The following is a 20,049-nucleotide window of genomic DNA, read 5'->3' on the forward strand; positions in this document are numbered from 1 at the left end:
TGTGATGTCAGCCCTTGAGAGTCCCTGTCAGAGTAAAGTGGGAGGAGTCCTGCACGACTCCTCGTGCTGGCTTCACAGTTTCATTGGACGTCAGGTGGCGGCGGTGAAAAAGAACTGAAGTATTTTATTTTGAAATGGGCAGTTTTTGTTGATGATTTTGTTCCTTATTCCTGGGGTCGTGACCTCACCCTCTGGCATGCACATGCAGGCCGCCTCCCACCCCTCCCTCCCCCCCTCCCAGCACAGTGAGCACGGCTACTCCATGCCGTTCCGCAGCATCTGATTGGCTGCGATGAGCATGACGCTGATGATGAAGGCCATGGCGAAGGCGCAGATGAGGCTCTTCCTCACACACGTCTGACGGTTCGGCTTTGACGGGTGAACTGGAAAAGGGAAAATAAGGGAGACGGTAAATAAAAGATGAAAAAAAAGCTCCTCCCTCTTTCAATTCATCTTTTTTCTTGCACCCAAAGACAAACATAATGAAGACAAAAAGCACATATTCACTGTGTATTATGAGTATTTACTACTGTGGTTCATTTTTCAGCTTCTAACCCTTAGGAAAGAATTATACCAGTCAATAAAAAACTGCACCGAGAGAACTACAAATAATGAAAGTTTCATTCTGATGATTAATCACGACCTAAAACTTCTGCACAATAATAATAATAACAACTCTTAATATTAGCTTTTTTTTCCTCTACACTGTACTGTGAAATTCTGCTTTGTTCCAGAGCAGAAGTTCATAAATGGACGTGTAATCTCACATCAGTGTTGCCGGGCAGAATTATTCACAGTTCTGCTCTGAATCCCAGCTGAAAAACCACCACCAGTGGGATTCTGGGAAGTGACCGGCGGAGAGGGAAGGACTTTAGGGGAGCGTCACAAATCACAGGAGCAGAATCTTTTTAAGTGTAAATGTGATATTAAATAATACAAGAGATAATTTGACAGTGAGCTGACTTTCTTCTCGAAAACAAAAAGTATCTCAGAATAACTTGAAATTTACCATCATAATAGCCGGCATCGCCCTGAACAAGAATCCGTTGAAAATATTTGCAAACCTCTTAAGTTATAATTTTAATGAATTTTTTAAATTCAGGAAATGATCCATTTGCTCTGATGCACTTTGACAGTGAGCTGACTTTCTTCTCAAAAACAAAAAGTATCTCGGAATGACTTGAAATTTACCATCATAATAGTCGGCATCGTCCTGAACAAGAATCCGTAGAAAATATTTGCAAACCTCTTAAGTTATAATTTTAATGAATTTTTTAAATTCAGGAAATGATCCATTTGCTCTGATGCACTTTGACAGTGAGCTGACTTTCTTCTCGAAAACTAAAAGTATCTCGTAATGACTTGAAATTTACCATCGTAATAGTCGGCATCGCCCTGAACAAGGATCTGTTGAAAATATTTGCAAACCTCTTAAGGAATAATTTTAATGAATCTTTGAAAATCAGGAAATCATCCATTTGCACTGATGCACTTTGACAGTGAGCTGACTTTCTTCTCGAAAACAAAAAGTATCTCAGAATAACTTGAAATTTACCATCATAATAGCCGGCATCGCCCTGAACAAGAATCCGTTGAAAATATTTGCAAACCTCTTAAGTTATAATTTTAATGAATTTTTTAAATTCAGGAAATGATCCATTTGCTCTGATGCACTTTGACAGTGAGCTGACTTTCTTCTCAAAAACAAAAAGTATCTCGGAATGACTTGAAATTTACCATCATAATAGTCGGCATCGTCCTGAACAAGAATCCGTAGAAAATATTTGCAAACCTCTTAAGTTATAATTTTAATGAATTTTTTAAATTCAGGAAATGATCCATTTGCTCTGATGCACTTTGACAGTGAGCTGACTTTCTTCTCGAAAACAAAAAGTATCTCGTAATGACTTGAAATTTGCCATCATTACAGTCGGCATCGCCCTGAACAGGGATCTGTTGAAAAGATTTGCAAATCTAAGGAATAATTTTAATGAATTTTTGAAATTCAAAAAAAAAAAAAGTATCTCGGAATGACTTGAAATTTACCATCATAATAGTCGGCATCGCCCTGAACAAGAATCCGTTGACAATATTTGCAAACTTCTTAAGGAATAATTTTAGTGATTTTTTGAAATTCAGGAAATTATCCATTTGCCCTGATGCACTTTGACAGTTAGCTGACTTTCTTCTCGAAAACTAAAAGTATCTCGGAATGACTTGAAATTTACCATCATAATAGTCGGCATCGTCCTGAACAAGAATCCGTAGAAAATATTTGCAAACCTATTAAGGAATAATTTTAATGAATTTTTGAAATTCAGGAAATGATCCATTTGCTCTGATGCACTTTGACAGTGAGCTGACTTTCTTCTCGAAAACAAAAAGTAAATCGGAATGACTTGAAATTTACCATCATTACAGTTGGCATTGCCCTGAACAAGGATCTGTTGAAAATATTTGCAAATCTCTTAAGGAATAATTTTAATGAATTTTTGAAATTCAAAAAAAAAAAAAGTATCTCGGAATGACTTTAAATTTACCATCATAATAGTCGGCATCACCCTGAACAAGGATCTGTTGAAAATATTTGCAAACCTCTTAAGGAATAATTTGAGTAAATTTTTGAAATTCAGGAAATTATCCATTTGCCCTGATGCACTTTGACAGTTAGCTGACGTTCTTCTCGAAAACTAAAAGTATCTCGGAATGACTTGAAATTTACCATCATTACAGTCGGCATCGCCCTGAACAAGGATCTGTTGAAAATATTTGCAAATCTCTTAAGGAATAATTTTAATGAATCTTTGAATATCAGGAAATCATCCATTTGCTCTGATGCACTTTGACAGTGAGCTGACTTTCTTCTCGAAAACTAAAAGTATCTCGGAATGACTTGAAATTTACCATCATTACAGTCGGCATCGCCCTGAACAAGGATCTGTTGAAAATATTTGCAAATCTCTTAAGGAATAATTTTAATGAATTTTTGAAATTCAAAAAAACAAAAAGTATCTCGGAATGACTTGAAATTTACCATCATAATAGTCGGCATCACCCTGAACAAGGATCTGTTGAAAATATTTGCAAACCTCTTAAGGAATAATTTTAATGAATCTTTGAATATCAGGAAATCATCCATTTGCCCTGATGCACTTTGACAGTGAGCTGACTTTCTTCTCGAAAACTAAAAGTATCTCGTAATGACTTGAAATTTACCATCATAATAGTCGGCATCACCCTGAACAAGAATCTGTTGAAAATATTTGCAAACCTCTTAAGGAATAATTTTAGTGATTTTTTGAAATTCAGGAAATGATCCATTTTGTCTAATGCACTTTGACAGTGAGCTGACTTTCTTCTCAAAAACAAAAAGTAAATCGGAATGACTTGAAATTTACCATCATTACAGTTGGCATTGCCCTGAACAAGGATCTGTTGAAAATATTTGCAAATCTCTTTAGGAATAATTTTAATGAATTTTTGAAATTCAAAAAAAAAAAAAGTATCTCGGAATGACTTTAAATTTACCATCATAATAGTCGGCATCACCCTGAACAAGGATCTGTTGAAAATATTTGCAAACCTCTTAAGGAATAATTTTAATGAATCTTTGAATATCAGGAAATGATCCATTTGCCCTGATGCACTTTGACAGTGAGCTGACTTTCTTCTCGAAAACTAAAAGTATCTCGGAATGACTTGAAATTTACCATCATAATAGTCGGCATCGTCCTGAACAAGAATCCGTAGAAAATATTTGCAAACCTCTTAAGGAATAATTTTAATGAATTTTTGAAATTCAGGAAATGATCCATTTGCTCTGATGCACTTTGACAGTGAGCTGACTTTCTTCTCGAAAACAAAAAGTAAATCGGAATGACTTGAAATTTACCATCATTACAGTTGGCATTGCCCTGAACAAGGATCTGTTGAAAATATTTGCAAATCTCTTAAGGAATAATTTTAATGAATTTTTGAAATTCAAAAAAAAAAAAAGTATCTCGGAATGACTTTAAATTTACCATCATAATAGTCGGCATCACCCTGAACAAGGATCTGTTGAAAATATTTGCAAACCTCTTAAGGAATAATTTTAATGAATCTTTGAATATCAGGAAATCATCCATTTGCCCTGATGCACTTTGACAGTGAGCTGACTTTCTTCTCGAAAACTAAAAGTATCTCGTAATGACTTGAAATTTACCATCATAATAGTCGGCATCACCCTGAACAAGAATCTGTTGAAAATATTTGCAAACCTCTTAAGGAATAATTTTAGTGATTTTTTGAAATTCAGGAAATGATCCATTTTGTCTAATGCACTTTGACAGTGAGCTGACTTTCTTCTCAAAAACAAAAAGTAAATCGGAATGACTTGAAATTTACCATCATTACAGTTGGCATTGCCCTGAACAAGGATCTGTTGAAAATATTTGCAAATCTCTTTAGGAATAATTTTAATGAATTTTTGAAATTCAAAAAAAAAAAAAGTATCTCGGAATGACTTTAAATTTACCATCATAATAGTCGGCATCACCCTGAACAAGGATCTGTTGAAAATATTTGCAAATCTCTTAAGGAATAATTTTAATGAATCTTTGAATATCAGGAAATGATCCATTTGCTCTGATGCACTTTGACAGTGAGCTGACTTTCTTCTCGAAAACAAAAAGTATCTCGGAATGACTTGAAATTTACCATCATAATAGTCGGCATCACCCTGAACAAGTATCTGTTGAAAATATTTGCAAACCTCTTAAGGAATAATTTTAGTGATTTTTTGAAATTCAGGAAATGATCCATTTGGTCTCATGCACTTTGACAGTGAGCTGACTTTCTTCTCAAAAACAAAAAGTATTTCGGAATGACTTGAAATTTACCATCATAATAGTCGGCATCGTCCTGAACAAGAATCCGTATAAAATATTTGCAAACCTCTTAAGTTATAATTTTAATGAATTTTTGAAATTCAGGAAATGATCCATTTGCTCTGATGCACTTTGACAGTGAGCTGACTTTCTTCTCGAAAACTAAAAGTATCTCGGAATGACTTGAAATTTACCATCATTACAGTCGGCATCGCCCTGAACAAGGATCTGTTGAAGATATTTGCAAATCTCTTAAGGAATAATTTTAATGAATCTTTGAATATCAGGAAATCATCCATTTGCTCTGATGCACTTTGACAGTGAGCTGACTTTCTTCTCGAAAACTAAAAGTATCTCGGAATGACTTGAAATTTACCATCATTACAGTCGGCATCGCCCTGAACAAGGATCTGTTGAAAATATTTGCAAATCTCTTAAGGAATAATTTTAATGAATTTTTGAAATTCAAAAAAACAAAAAGTATCTCGGAATGACTTGAAATTTACCATCATAATAGTCGGCATCACCCTGAACAAGGATCTGTTGAAAATATTTGCAAACCTCTTAAGGAATAATTTTAATGAATCTTTGAATATCAGGAAATCATCCATTTGCCCTGATGCACTTTGACAGTGAGCTGACTTTCTTCTCGAAAACTAAAAGTATCTCGTAATAACTTGAAATTTACCATCATAATAGTCGGCATCACCCTGAACAAGAATCTGTTGAAAATATTTGCAAACCTCTTAAGGAATAATTTTAGTGATTTTTTGAAATTCAGGAAATGATCCATTTTGTCTAATGCACTTTGACAGTGAGCTGACTTTCTTCTCAAAAACAAAAAGTAAATCGGAATGACTTGAAATTTACCATCATTACAGTTGGCATTGCCCTGAACAAGGATCTGTTGAAAATATTTGCAAATCTCTTTAGGAATAATTTTAATGAATTTTTGAAATTCAAAAAAAAAAAAAGTATCTCGGAATGACTTTAAATTTACCATCATAATAGTCGGCATCACCCTGAACAAGGATCTGTTGAAAATATTTGCAAATCTCTTAAGGAATAATTTTAATGAATCTTTGAATATCAGGAAATGATCCATTTGCTCTGATGCACTTGACAGTGAGCTGACTTTCTTCTCGAAAACTAAAAGTATCTCGGAATGACTTGAAATTTACCATCATTACAGTCGGCATCGCCCTGAACAAGGATCTGTTGAAAATATTTGCAAATCTCTTAAGGAATAATTTTAATGAATTTTTGAAATTCAAAAAAACAAAAAGTATCTCGGAATGACTTGAAATTTACCATCATAATAGTCGGCATCGCCCTGAACAAGGATCTGTTGAAAATATTTGCAAACCTCTTAAGGAATAATTTTAGTGATTTTTTGAAATTCAGGAAATGATCCATTTGGTCTAATGCACTTTGACAGTGAGCTGACTTTCTTCTCAAAAACAAAAAGTATCTCGGAATGACTTGAAATTTACCTCCATAATAGTCGGCATCACCCTGAACAAGGATCTGTTGAAAATATTTGCAAACCTCTTAAGGAATAATTTTAATGAATCTTTGAAAATCAGGAAATCATCCATTTGCCCTGATGCACTTTGACAGTGAGCTGACTTTCTTCACGAAAACAAAAAGTATCTCAGAATGACTTGAAATTTACCATCATAATAGTCGGCATCGCCCTGAACAAGAATCCGTTGAAAATATTTGCTAACCTCTTAAGGAATAATTTTTGTGAATTTTTTAAATTCAGGAAATGATCCATTTGCTCTGATGCACTTTGACAGTGAGCTGACTTTCTTCTCGAAAACTAAAAGTATCTCGTAATGACTTGAAATTTACCATCATAATAGTCGGCATCACCCTAAACAAGGATCTGTTGAAAATATTTGCAAACCTCTTAAGGAATAATTTTAGTGATTTTTTGAAATTCAGGAAATGATCCATTTGGTCTAATGCACTTTGACAGTGAGCTGACTTTCTTCTCAAAAACAAAAAGTATTTCGGAATGACTTGAAATTTACCATCATAATAGGCGGCATCGTCCTGAACAAGAATCCGTTGAAAATATTTGCAAACCTCTTAAGTTTTAATTTTAATGAATTTTTGAAATTCAGGAAATGATCCATTTGCTCTGATGCACTTTGACAGTGAGCTGACTTTCTTCTCGAAAACTAAAAGTATCTCGGAATGACTTGAAATTTACCATCATTACAGTCGGCATCGCCCTGAACAAGGATCTGTTGAAAATATTTGCAAATCTCTTAAGGAATAATTTTAATGAATTTTTGAAATTCAAAAAAACAAAAAGTATCTCGGAATGACTTGAAATTTACCATCATAATAGTCGGCATCACCCTGAACAAGGATCTGTTGAAAATATTTGCAAACCTCTTAAGGAATAATTTTAATGAATCTTTGAAAATCAGGAAATCATCCATTTGCCCTGATGTACTTTGACAGTGAGCTGACTTTCTTCTCGAAAACAAAAAGTATCTCAGAATGACTTGAAATTTACCATCATAATAGTCGGCATCGCCCTGAACAAGAATCCGTTGAAAATATTTGCAAACCTCTTAAGGAATAATTTTTTAAATTCAGGAAATGATCCATTTGCTCTGATGCACTTTGACAGTGAGCTGACTTTCTTCTCGAAAACAAAAAGTATCTCGGAATGACTTGAAATTTACCATCATAATAGTCGGCATCACCCTGAACAAGGATCTGTTGAAAATATTTGCAAACCTCTTAAGGAATAATTTTAGTGATTTTTTGAAATTCAGGAAATGATCCATTTGGTCTCATGCACTTTGACAGTGAGCTGACTTTCTTCTCAAAAACAAAAAGTATTTCGGAATGACTTGAAATTTACCATCATAATAGTCGGCATCGTCCTGAACAAGAATCCGTATAAAATATTTGCAAACCTCTTAAGTTATAATTTTAATGAATTTTTGAAATTCAGGAAATGATCCATTTGCTCTGATGCACTTTGACAGTGAGCTGACTTTCTTCTCGAAAACTAAAAGTATCTCGGAATGACTTGAAATTTACCATCATTACAGTCGGCATCGCCCTGAACAAGGATCTGTTGAAAATATTTGCAAATCTCTTAAGGAATAATTTTAATGAATTTTTGAAATTCAAAAAAACAAAAAGTATCTCGGAATGACTTGAAATTTACCATCATAATAGTCGGCATCACCCTGAACAAGGATCTGTTGAAAATATTTGCAAACCTCTTAAGGAATAATTTTAATGAATCTTTGAATATCAGGAAATCATCCATTTGTCCTGATGCACTTTGACAGTGAGCTGACTTTCTTCTCGAAAACAAAAAGTATCTCAGAATGACTTGAAATTTACCATCATAATAATCGGCATCACCCTGAACAAGGATCTGTTGAAAATATTTGCAAACCTCTTAAGGAATAATTTGAGTAAATTTTTGAAATTCAGGAAATTATCCATTTGCTCTGATGCACTTTGACAGTGAGCTGACTTTCTTCTCGAAAACTAAAAGTATCTCGGAATGACTTGAAATTTACCATCATTACAGTCGGCATCGCCCTGAACAAGGATCTGTTGAAAATATTTGCAAATCTCTTAAGGAATAATTTTAATGAATTTTTGAAATTCAGAAAATGATCCATTTGCCCTGATGCACTTTGACAGTCAATGACATGTAACATGTTTTTCTTAACAAAAGTGCCTTAAACTGTGTGTAATCATATTTTTTAAATAGATTATTGAAATGTACAAATAATACAAGCTAAGTAGTACTTTAATTGTAATTTTAAATATCAGTTTACACTGTATTTTTCATTTACAGGACAAAACTGTAAATTTCAGTGACAGTAAAAAGATGTTAATTTTACAGTAACATAATGGCAACCCAGCTACCAGTTCTTAATTGTTTTTTTACAGGAATATTTTTAACAGTGTAGATTAGCCCATTTGTGAAGTGGCTAAAATCTCACTGACAGCTAAGATTCCACTGAGTCCATCTTCACATGCTGTGAAATCCAACAGTCCTGAAATAAATCCTGTATTCGGTTATTATTTTTATAAAGCTTCTCTTTCAGTTTGTGGTGCTGTTTGCATTACTTATACTGAGTGGTGTTTAATGTTGTGTCAAACCCACATTAGATAACTGATGAAGGCAGATTGTGTCATGATGTAGAGAAAAAAAGAAATGTGGAGAGTAAGGAGCAGAGCGGAGAGGACGGCCAACTTCCTGACAGCATTTAAAGACAATAGAAAATACGGGAGCACAAATGAATAATGGCACGCTGAAGTCGAGGACATGATCACACAAATCCAAGCTGACACGCACGACCACACAAACAGTCGCCTGAGCTCAGTCTCTCTGGGATCATTTTCTGGTTCAATCCACATCCGGCGCCGACCGGTAACTCAGCGGCGTGGTAATTGGGGAGGAGACGGGCCAACGACCCCACAGCCACACAACTCTCTGCCCACTCTATTTTTAACTCTTAATTCAGGAGACACTGATGTCATGAAAAATACGCTGCTCCAAAGAAAGTAGGACAAAGGTAAAAAAAAAAAAAATACTACTCCAGTCTCTCATAATATAAAAATATGACAGAATATTCAGCCAAGGTTATGTAAGTCAATGCTTGATGAATGTTGAATTGTGTTGTCCTGGTTGACCTTTGCACAGAAGCAATTAACCTGATTTTATCAAGAAAAGCTTTGTTTACACTCACGCACTCTGTCTTATTTTAATGAAATCACGTCCCGACAGCAGCAATAAATAAAGTATTCTGAAAGAAAGACACTTTGACATTGGTAGATTTAACCCTTTAACACCACAAGTCCACAACAGAATAACTCTCAATATCTGGCAGTTCTTTACAAATTAATACACTATTAAAAAACACTGTTTTTGCAGATTTTGCATGTTATATTTGAAACATATTTAAAGGTAAGAATGTGGCCAAAAACTGTTACTACATTCAAATTAAAAATACCGAGGTCTTTTAGGTTTCGTTTACTGGCGTAACTGGCAACCCGTGGTTGCTCGGCAGCTGAGACTCTACTGACTGCAATGATTGGTAGACGGCGGTAGGTGGCGCCACATGACGCCAAAACATGATTTCAAAACATAAACATGATTTGCAGTCTGCAAAATATTATATTTAATGCAAATATTTTGTCTGTACTGTTGTTGTTGGTGAGTTCAGTTTGTTATATGAACATTATTCCTGAGTCTCTGTGACATATTAGGAGGATTTTATCATTTATTACATAATGCACCTTTAAAATAACATTTGTATGAGTTTTTGTCTCAAATGTCCAAAAACAGCCCACGTTGGATTGGACTTTCAACTTCTCAGCTTTCGGAAACCGTTGTGATTTTAACGATGGCACAAACGGTTGCGTAACTACAGTAATGCAAAGTGCGCTTGAGCAAACCTGACGTCTGCGATACGCTCGGCATATAGGGTTAAAATTAGTGCTGGGCCATAAACGTCGTTAACCACCGTTAACGCATGACGAGTTTCCATGACGACTGACCTGAAAAAGACGCGTGTGACATCATGTTTACGTGACTCCCGATTGTTAAAATGAGTCTCTAAAGTAATGCAGTTTTTTGTGCCGTGGCAGCAGAGTCCAGTCACTGTTTACCAGTTAGCTCCGTTAGTTTAGCGTTACTTTAGAGACTCATTTTAACAATCGGGTAACGATAGTAACGCTAAACTTTAAAAACAGAGGCACACATTATGTAGTACACAGGTACGCTGGTTATTTGTAGCGCTGCTCTTTTAGTTTAATAAACAGACCGCTCCAGTTCGACTCAAGCTGCGCTAACGGCGCTAAAGGAGCAGCTAACGGAGCTAACTGGTAAACAGTGCCTGGACTCTGCTGCCACGGCACAAAAAACTGCGTTACTTTAGAGACTCGTTTTAACAATCGGGAGTCACGTAAACATGACTTTCACGCGCGTCTTTTTCCTGGAAACTTTAACGCCAGCACTCGTTAAAATAAGAGGCAGCCCGCTGGTAGCGGTACTGGGAGCCACGAGTGTTCTACCTTCTACCAACAAATACGAGAAGAAGGCTATTCTTTTCGGGATGGTGATAGCGAAAAAACTGATTCTATGTTGGTGGAAAATGGACTGGGTACCGACATATGACTTGTGGTTGGGAGAGATGTCCAACACACTTCATCTTGAGAGACTGAGGCTTTATAACGAAGATAGAGGAGAGGTATTCGACAAGACATGGGACCCTGTGCTGAGATATTTAAAGGGGAATGACCTACAAACCTAATACTTCACTGGCCACAGATGCTTACGAGTTCTTATATACTCCATTTTATTCTTCCATTTACTCATAAATGTTTTTTCTTTTGTCATTTGCCTTATTGTCCTACTATGACCATGGAGTGATATCATAATTTCAGACGCGCTATGTTCTGTTTGTTTTTTGTTTGTTTGTTTGTTTTTGCTTTCTATTCTGTTCTTTTCCTTGTTATCCCTGACCATTGAAAAATAATAAACATATATTTAAAAAAAAAAAAAAAAATAAGAGGCAGCCTTGACACATGAGGAAACCATCAAAAAAGTAAGTATTAACGCAAGGACGAGAACATTCAATTGCAGTCTTTGCAATATGCTAATTAGGTTTCTCAAATTGTGATTTTGTAAAACATCTCTACACAAAGATGACCTGCCTTCATTAGTTCTCTCTGCCTCTCTGATCGAGGCGCAAACCACTGAAGCAGAGATGACAGCAGAGGAGTTATCGAGTTTGTGAGTCACAGTAAAAATGGCAGAGAAATGGCAGCCAACGCTAACAGGTCCAGAATTCTTTGGGGGGTGAACGAAGCTTTGCACGCCCTTAGTTTTACAGAGCAGATGGAAACTCGCTCTCTACGGGGGTTTTTATTCAGCGAGCTTTTAGAACTGAATCCACGACCTTCTGCTCACAATTAGACACCCAACTCTTGCACAGACGCTTCAGCATAAATCAGTCACTTCTTTAATTTAGTCCACTTTTGGCTTCTCTAATTCCAGCTAACGAGGAGTTAAACACGGTGTTGATGGAGAGACCATGTGTTCAGCTGCTGGCTGAACTGTGAGGATGAGGAGGAGAGAGTTGAGGTTTCACAGCGTTATAGTTCTTGGTCCAGAGGAAACTGGTCACCGCTGCCAAAACCTCTCGTGGACTCGCTGTGGTCATAAAGGTAATGACGTGTGCACTGAGCTTCCAGCCTCTGACTCATGCTCTCGATGTTCACATGTGCTCAGAATGACCTGACCTTTACTTTGGATAATAACCACACACCTGTGCTCTGCTCTCTGCTCACTGTTTATTTTATAATAACCATTTTAGAAATAGAAAATCATCATCATCATCATCATCATCATCATCATCACTCCCTGCCAGAGAGTTAGAGTGGCTTTATCTGCTCGTGAGCACCACACATCTTTTTTTTTTTTTTTATGACACGGCGTCAAGCAACTGACTTTAATGTGTTAGTACGATGAATGACCTGCGAGGAAACGATGGCAGTAAAAGTAACGCGAGGACTGAGACTACTACACGTTTGAATCTGTGAGAAAAAGACATAAGAAGTGGTTATTTTTGAGTTTTGAGTGGAAAATGGTGAAAGGGAAAAAGTTCAAATAGATTGACATTGTTCTTGTGGAGCCAATCCCAGCATGGAAAGGTCACCAGTCCATCGCAGGGTCACGACAAACAGGAATAACCATTCACTTTGACACTCACACTCACACTGACGGTCAATTTAGTCAAATTAACCTTATCCCCAATCTGCACGAGTCTTTTCTGAGCCTGAGTACAGAAAAAAACCTTGGCCACTTTTCTTGCCTCCAAGAATCCAAATGACCAACTTATTCACTTTAAAGCAGGGCTCTCAAACTCAAATGACCTGGGGGCCAATGCACATCTATTGTGGTCAAGAGGGGAAAAAACTGTTCACAATATCACACATTACTTAATAATACTAGTTATGATGCAAAATTAATGTATTAATATCAAAAACAGACATTTATTTTAAATTACGTAAATAATAGCGTGGACAACTGTAATTAAAATTCGTACCAGGAGCCGTTTCGGCCGCTGCCATTCGTGACTCAGGCCCAAATTAGTGTATTTATATTTGTAATTGAATGTTGTATATAATACATTTAATAATGGGATAATTATGATCAAATGTCAAATTCATCATAACATGATATTAAGTGGGGGGCCGCATGTAATCGATTGGTGGGCCACATGTGGCCCCCGGGCCGCCAGTTTGAGGCCCCTGCTTTAAAGTGTGAAATATCATTAAAGAGTGAAATATCATCATTGACAGCTACGCGTAACAGTGGCGTAGTGGTTAGTACTGTTGCCTCATAGCAAGAAGGTTGATTTTTTTTAGTAATCAAAGAGGCTGATAACCCATATTTGGAGCCGCATATTTGCAGTAAAAGTGAAAATATTGGCGTCCAAACTTTGAGTCATACAAACACCAACACTTACCTTTAATCATATGTTTATTAAACAGCTTTTCAGATTTGTAACATGTTAAAGGTTTTAAAACATGCAGGGAGTTCCCAAGGCTCAGCAGCATGTCATACAAAGTTAAATGAAAACTTCAACCAATAAATCGCGAAAGTTTTCTACATCAAATAAAGTGTTTCAATATAACTTAAATGTTATTTTATCTTTTGCTTATCTTTGTTTTGTTCAAACAAAAACAAAAGTACAGGGAGTTCCTAGGGTCAGCAGCATCTCTTATAAAGTTAAGCTAAATATAATAATACATTATCAATAAATTGATCTCTTACCGGCTGTCAGATTAAAAAAAAAAAAAAAAAGCCAAATATCGGCCCAGCAGATAATCTGTCTATCCCTAAAACATGGTCTAATGTTAAGCCCAATTTATACTCCTGCGTAAAGTGCTCTGCGTAGGTTACGCAGAGTCCTCTGCGTCGACGCAGAGCCTGTTGAAGAGCCTCTACGTCGTCTCCGACTGCATGGAATATTTTTTAAGTGTCCGTCACTCCGTCAAGGGACAACGGAGACGGCAAGAGCTGTGATTGGTCCTCAGGACAGGCCGAGCTAAGCTGCTCTGTGCCGGCTCACAGTGAGCACCGAGCGTCCACAGACGCGGAGCTGATCACCGCCGATAACGTCGCTGCCAAACTATAAATACGTCATATCTCAACACACACAGCACATGTTTAGACTCTAAATGGCCAATTTCTCGCCTCAAATTATCTTAAAACTGCGTTCCGTGACACAGAAAAGTGAGAAACGGCCACTGTTTCAACAACAACAACAGTCTTTCTCCCTCGGACGCCATTGCTCACTGTAGCCAAAAGCACGCAGAAGTATAAAGGCTCGAGTGGTCTACGTGGTGACGCAGACGGATAATGCATTACGCAGTCGGAGAAGTATAATGTGGCCTTTAGACGTGGTTGCCGGGCTCACACTGACCAGCTGTTTCTCTGTTGGTACACTTTGCTGGGCCATGAATCAGCGCCTGTTGAAGCTGCTGCACGACTCCGTGGTTCCATTCTTCATCTGGTTGGTTTTTTTTGAGTCCACGCTTATCGATCCCAGCGCAAGGTGAAGCCAGCGGGAAATCAAGTTACTCTCACGCTCCCCTCGTATATTAGAGAGCTGAAGCCACAGTGGAAGGTGCAGGATGGATTGTGCTCAGAGTGTGAATCACACGCTGCGACTCTGTGTATTGATTCTTCTAATGGCTGAGCACACTGTGGTGTCCCCGTGTGGCAGGTGCTACGCGTGGATCCTCGGGGTAAACGGATGTGATTTGTGCTCGGTGTTCATCATAAACGCGGTTTGTAAAGACGTTCTTTGTTAAAGTGGAGGTACGATCTGCACCTGTGCTCACTGACACACGGTCGTGGGGTAATCTATATCACAGTTCTGGTGCACGTAGGCTAGAGGGCCATTTGACATGCAGCGCACGGTTGTTACATACATCTTGTGATGCACTTTCTTGGACACATCATCAGTCTTTCAACTTCAGACCACCCTCACCCACACGACCTGTGTCCAAGAAGGGTTTTCCCACTCTCTGGTCCTCCTGATCCACAGCCATCGTGAGGCTCTCTCTGCAGCTTGGGAAGCTGTAAGGCCCTGGTATACTTCCACACACCAGTAGGTGGAGTCTAACCCCGGATTTCCACTGGACGCGTTACAGCTGCGGCACATCAGCGGCGCGGTTCTGCTTCGTCCTCTGCCCGGCGTCAATCCCCACTGGGGGGCGTTACGGCAGCTGCGCGGAGCCTTGGGAGCCGGCGGTATTCACGGAAGATCGCGCGATAATCTCGAACGGACGCGAGTTCGCGAGATCCAGCGATAGACTGTGTGTATAAAGGAAACAACAACAACAACAACAGCTTCTTTTCATTCTCCGACGTGGAAGAACTGTTGATCTGGTGTCATAAATGATTTTATGTTTCTCCACTTCAACAATCGTAATGTCGATGTGAAGTTGTGACGGGCTATATGACCTGCGTATTGTGTTTTATTTTGAAAGGGGGGCGGAAATGTTTTACTTTGATTCTGTGTCGCTTTTCCTGTCTGGTGCGATCTGCTTCGTTGAAATTTACGAGGTTCAGCAGCGGCAACGGAAAAAATAGAACTGATTCCTATCGATAGAGCTGCGGCGCGGCGAGCCGCTTCTGGGACGCTGCTGAGACGCGCCGCAGCGCGGCCGGTGGGAATGCTCTCATTGATTAGAATGGAAGCGATTTGCAACGGCGACCACACCGCTGCCGTTACGCGGCCGTTACTCGGCCGTTCCGCGTCCAGTGGAAATCCAGGGTAAGGCTACGTTTACACTAGCTGGATATTTTTAAAAACTGATATTTTCTTCCCTCCGTTTTCCAGAATAACTTTGTGCACACATCATCGTTTTTCAAAAAAGTTTCCATTGACATTAACCCGCATAAATAAGCTGTCGAGAGCCGTCATAACTACGCCAAGCCTGTGGGCGGCAGTGTAGGAAGAAGGAGAAAGTCATACAAGCCAATCAATCGCCGTTTGTGTGTAAACGAAAGGCACAAACACAGGGGGAAAGTCTCCATTTTTAAAAATACCCGTACTAGTGTAAACGTAGCCTAAGCCCTGATCACCAGGCAGAAAAAAACATTTGGACAACAGAAGAAGAAGTCGCCAAGGATAGTCATCCGAGCCCTGAGCTAGCGACCCTCAAACAGGCTGTATCCATCCATCCATCCAAATCTATGTCTATCTACTCTGAAATAAGCTGTGAACCTCCGTGATCCAGATGATTCTGAGTCAGTTAGTGAAGGAGAAGGAGTCTTTTTTTTTACACATAAGCTGCTGGTGAAGCCTCGTCCTTCAACGAAGCAGAATCCCAGACTTTGTTTTTGGATAAAAATTCTTCTGGCTTCTTCAAATGCAAGATGTCTTATCAGATCTTATCCCGAGCCCTCACAAGTTCACCCTAACATTTTTACAAAGTAAGTCGGGTCATGGGTTTGTTTAACATTAATGTTGGTGCCAAGAAGATCCAGCAGCAGCTGACTCAGACAGCACTGACCGGATGTCGAGGCTCAGCAGGACGCTGCAGATGGTGGATAATTAGCGACAGAGGTTGCAAGGCAAGCAACTTGTAATAGTAAAAGGGCAAAGTTTTCTTCTTCTTGTTTTTAAAATTCTGCTGCAGCAAAAACTGCAAAGCTGATTATAAATGAGCCTGTCACACGTGTCACTGTGACTTTTAATCTGAAATCACGAGGTTAGCAATGCTTCCGTTTTCGTCAAGAAGAAAGAAAAAACCTGGATGTGTTTTTACAAACTTTCTTGGATGAAGGATTATTTTGCCTCACAGACAGACACAGAGGAGCAGGCAGCTAATGCTACATTAGGTTAGACAGGTGGTTTGGTTGTTTGTTTGTTTTTGTAACGCAGGATGATTAATTTGTGGAATTAACGCGTTATTTTTTTTAACGCATTAACGCACTTTCTCACTTTCATCGCGCTACGGGTAGACGTGCAGTTTATGAACATTCAAGGCGGCGGGCAACTGCATGGGGCCCCGAGTCGATAGGGGGGGCTCCCGACACTCAGAGCCTAAATGCATCAGTGAGCAGCTGCATCATCGTCTCCATTAAACAACAATATCTCAGTAGTAAACCTCCCTAAAGTGGCCCCACGTCTCCTCACGTTAACCTGTGTGAAGCTGAAGGAAAATGAAGAGGAGTTATCAATCAGGAAGTTAGAAGAGGAAGAAAAAAGAAAGAAAGACACACAGTTGTAAGTGACGCTACTGGTGCAGATAATGATATAATCATAACATTAACAGTCACTGTCTAACTAACGGGGACACAGACAGCGGCTAACATTAGCGTCAGAATGCTAGCTGATGCTAACGCTAACTAGTAGAAGCAGTGCTTCAAAGTGCTGATGAGGAATTTCCTGCTGTGAGTTTAGTAAGAAAACTATTTAACTTCTATACTTTATATTTTGTTTATAATGTGAGTTATTTACAGTGCAATGTATAATAAAAAAATAAAATAAAAATAAAGTTATTTACAGTATTTTATTTTTTCTATATATTTATATTGTCTTATAATGTGGGTTCTTTACAATGTAATGTTTATTTTTTACTAAGATTGTATAGGTTTTTACAAGTTATTTACAGTATTTTATTGTTCTTTACATTTATATTTTCACATACTTTATTTATCTCTCCATTCCTACAACAATATAAAGAGAAAATTTGAATTTTCTGGCATATTTACGAATGGTAATTAATCGTGATTAATCCACAGCTACCCTGTGATTAATCACATTAACAGCCCTAGTTTTGACACATCGTGGATGTAACATGGATGATCATTAGATCTGTAACCCGAATCCTCAGATCTAGCATTCTCAGTTCTGTATAATCCAGGTCCCATGGGTTTATAATGAGAAATGGGTCCAGGTTGCATTCGGATACAACTTTTTTCCAAGTCTTTTTGGGTTAAGAATTGTGTGAATTTCATACCACATGGGTCAAAGTTCTTTCATACTTTCACATTTCTACTTTTTATTTACAGATTTATGTTTTTTTTTATGAATAAACAAAGCATGTGCTTCCCACATTAACCTCCGTTACAACCTGTCCCATCTGTTTTTGACGACGCAAACACAACGACGCGGTGCAGTCACGGCTCACTGCGACACAATGGAGGACAAAGCTACAGAGAACGGTCAGCAGGACGTGACCAGACTCTCTGAGAGAAGAACACGAGGTAAATGAACCTCAGTAATAATAATGTTTATTTGCACATAATCGTTTTGGGCAACATCTGCTCGCTTACAGCCAAAGACGACGTTAAACACTGTGACCTGCTGCACGTACGCTGTTGTTGTTGAATATGGTGACGGCACTGTGACACCAGGCCATATGTTACTTTCATTATGTATTCATCTCTAATAGTTTTATGTTAATTCAGTTTTAGCTCTTTAAACTGGGAGCAGAAAGCAGTGAAAATGCTGACTCAAAACCAGATGTCAAATTATTATTATTAGCACATTTAGTTACTTCACTACAGTTGAGATGCAGGACACTGTACCAACCTGGATGCTGCATTGAAAAAGTTAAGTCAAAAGTTAAGGTGTTACTCGTTGAACGCCTCCCATTTTCAATGGTAACTATCTTTTTAAATGTTTGAATCCTCCTGCTCCGGGTACATCCTGTTGCGTACATTGAACCGCAGAAGAAGAAGAACTTCCGTTGTGGAGGTGTTTTACGAACGACAGTGTTTTCTGACTCTGGGACATTTTTAAGACATTATAAGACATTTTAAGACATTTTTAAACACCGTTAAAACAATGTTTTGATAATGAGTAGCAGTGTATCCACAGTTCCAGAGGGGGGAGCTGTGCTTCTGAGAGCTGGCGTGCTGATTACGTCACTTCCAGGTATTGGCCAATCACAAGACAGTTGGGAAAGCTGTCGTTGGCTGGCCAATCACAACACAGTCTGTCCTCTGGAAGTGAGATTTCAGTCTGAAACAAGCGCGGCTGACGAGAGCTTCAGTGAGGAGAGATTTCTATTGGCTCGTTTTCAGCAATTAGGAGGTTTTTGACCATAAAAAACAAGTTAATGTATGTAAGTAGACCTCCAAAACTCACATTTATGTGCAACAGGACCACTCTATGGGAGCTTTAAAGCTTAACTCTTTACTGGGCAAATTACTGTATTTAGTAACTTCCGCAGACATCCGAAGCCGTGTTGCAGAGTGTTACTGCGACAACATATGGATTATACCCAGCCAATCATCAGAGATCCAGCTACGTCACAGAACTTGCCATAGTGAAAAATCAGAAACTTCAGTGCAGTTCTGAAATGCAAAATGTATATGGTGCTCGGTCTTCTCCTGTATCGACAGTAGTATCTCAAAAAAATGTGGTTTTCTCCATAAAAAAGGGAAAAAAAGTATTGTCATCTCCTCCAGAAACACTCTCGACATTTTTAATTAATTACCAAGTATTTCATTGAGCATCCTGTAAAGAACTAAAGCTGCTGTCAGTGAAATATTTCAATTAAAATCTATGTTAAATAATCTGACCGCTGTCACTAATCTACAGTGTTCGCTCCGACAGTAAATCTAGGAGAAAATTTTCAAGTATCTGACAAACACTTTCTCCATTCAGGAACCAGACGTTCACAAAGCATTTAGAACTTCTTTCCCGATGAGGTCAAATCTGTTTAAGAACTAACGGAAGAAAGAGAGAAGGGGAACGCTAATGGAAGCAAAGAACAGGAAATAAGCCAAAAGGCAACATCAGATTTAATCTAATCTGAAAGAAAACATGCAAGAATCATTCATTCTTACATCAAGTGAGCAGATTTTCTTTGGTGTGTGACACTCAACGGTTTGGGGAAAACATTCGATCTGTCTGAATTCAATGCAAGTTTATCCAACTTGAGACTTAACCTCTTCTTCACGGTTGCCCCCGGGATCGGGGGCAGCTTCAGACGCAGCGACAAAAACGTCATAAAACCATATCTAACTTGACTAACACAGACATGCTGCATACCCACAGAAAGGTCAAAAACTCAGCTAGAAGCTCATATAAACCATTCTTATGTTCACGAAACACAGTTAAAACACCGATTGATCAAACAGCAGGAG

General features: G+C 38.3%; 1 protein-coding gene across 2 annotated transcripts in view; it reads right to left on the reverse strand.

Annotated features, from left to right (window-relative positions):
* Nucleotides 1–255: 255 nt before the first annotated feature.
* The window catches only part of LOC310924293 (calcium-binding protein 8-like), a gene marked incomplete at both ends in the record, with an annotated part of 90,653 nt that continues 70,859 nt past the window's right edge, over nt 256–20,049 (reverse strand). For both annotated transcript variants that reach the window (XM_083885987.1, XM_083885988.1), the window contains one exon: nt 256–383. In XM_083885987.1, coding sequence (XP_083742113.1) covers nt 256–383 — 128 coding nt within the window. The remainder of the gene's footprint in view (nt 384–20,049) is intronic.

The sequence above is a fragment of the Microchirus variegatus genome, assembly GCF_963457635.1.
Source record: "Microchirus variegatus genome assembly, chromosome: 3".
In the NCBI taxonomy this organism is placed as follows: domain Eukaryota; kingdom Metazoa; phylum Chordata; class Actinopteri; order Pleuronectiformes; family Soleidae; genus Microchirus; species Microchirus variegatus.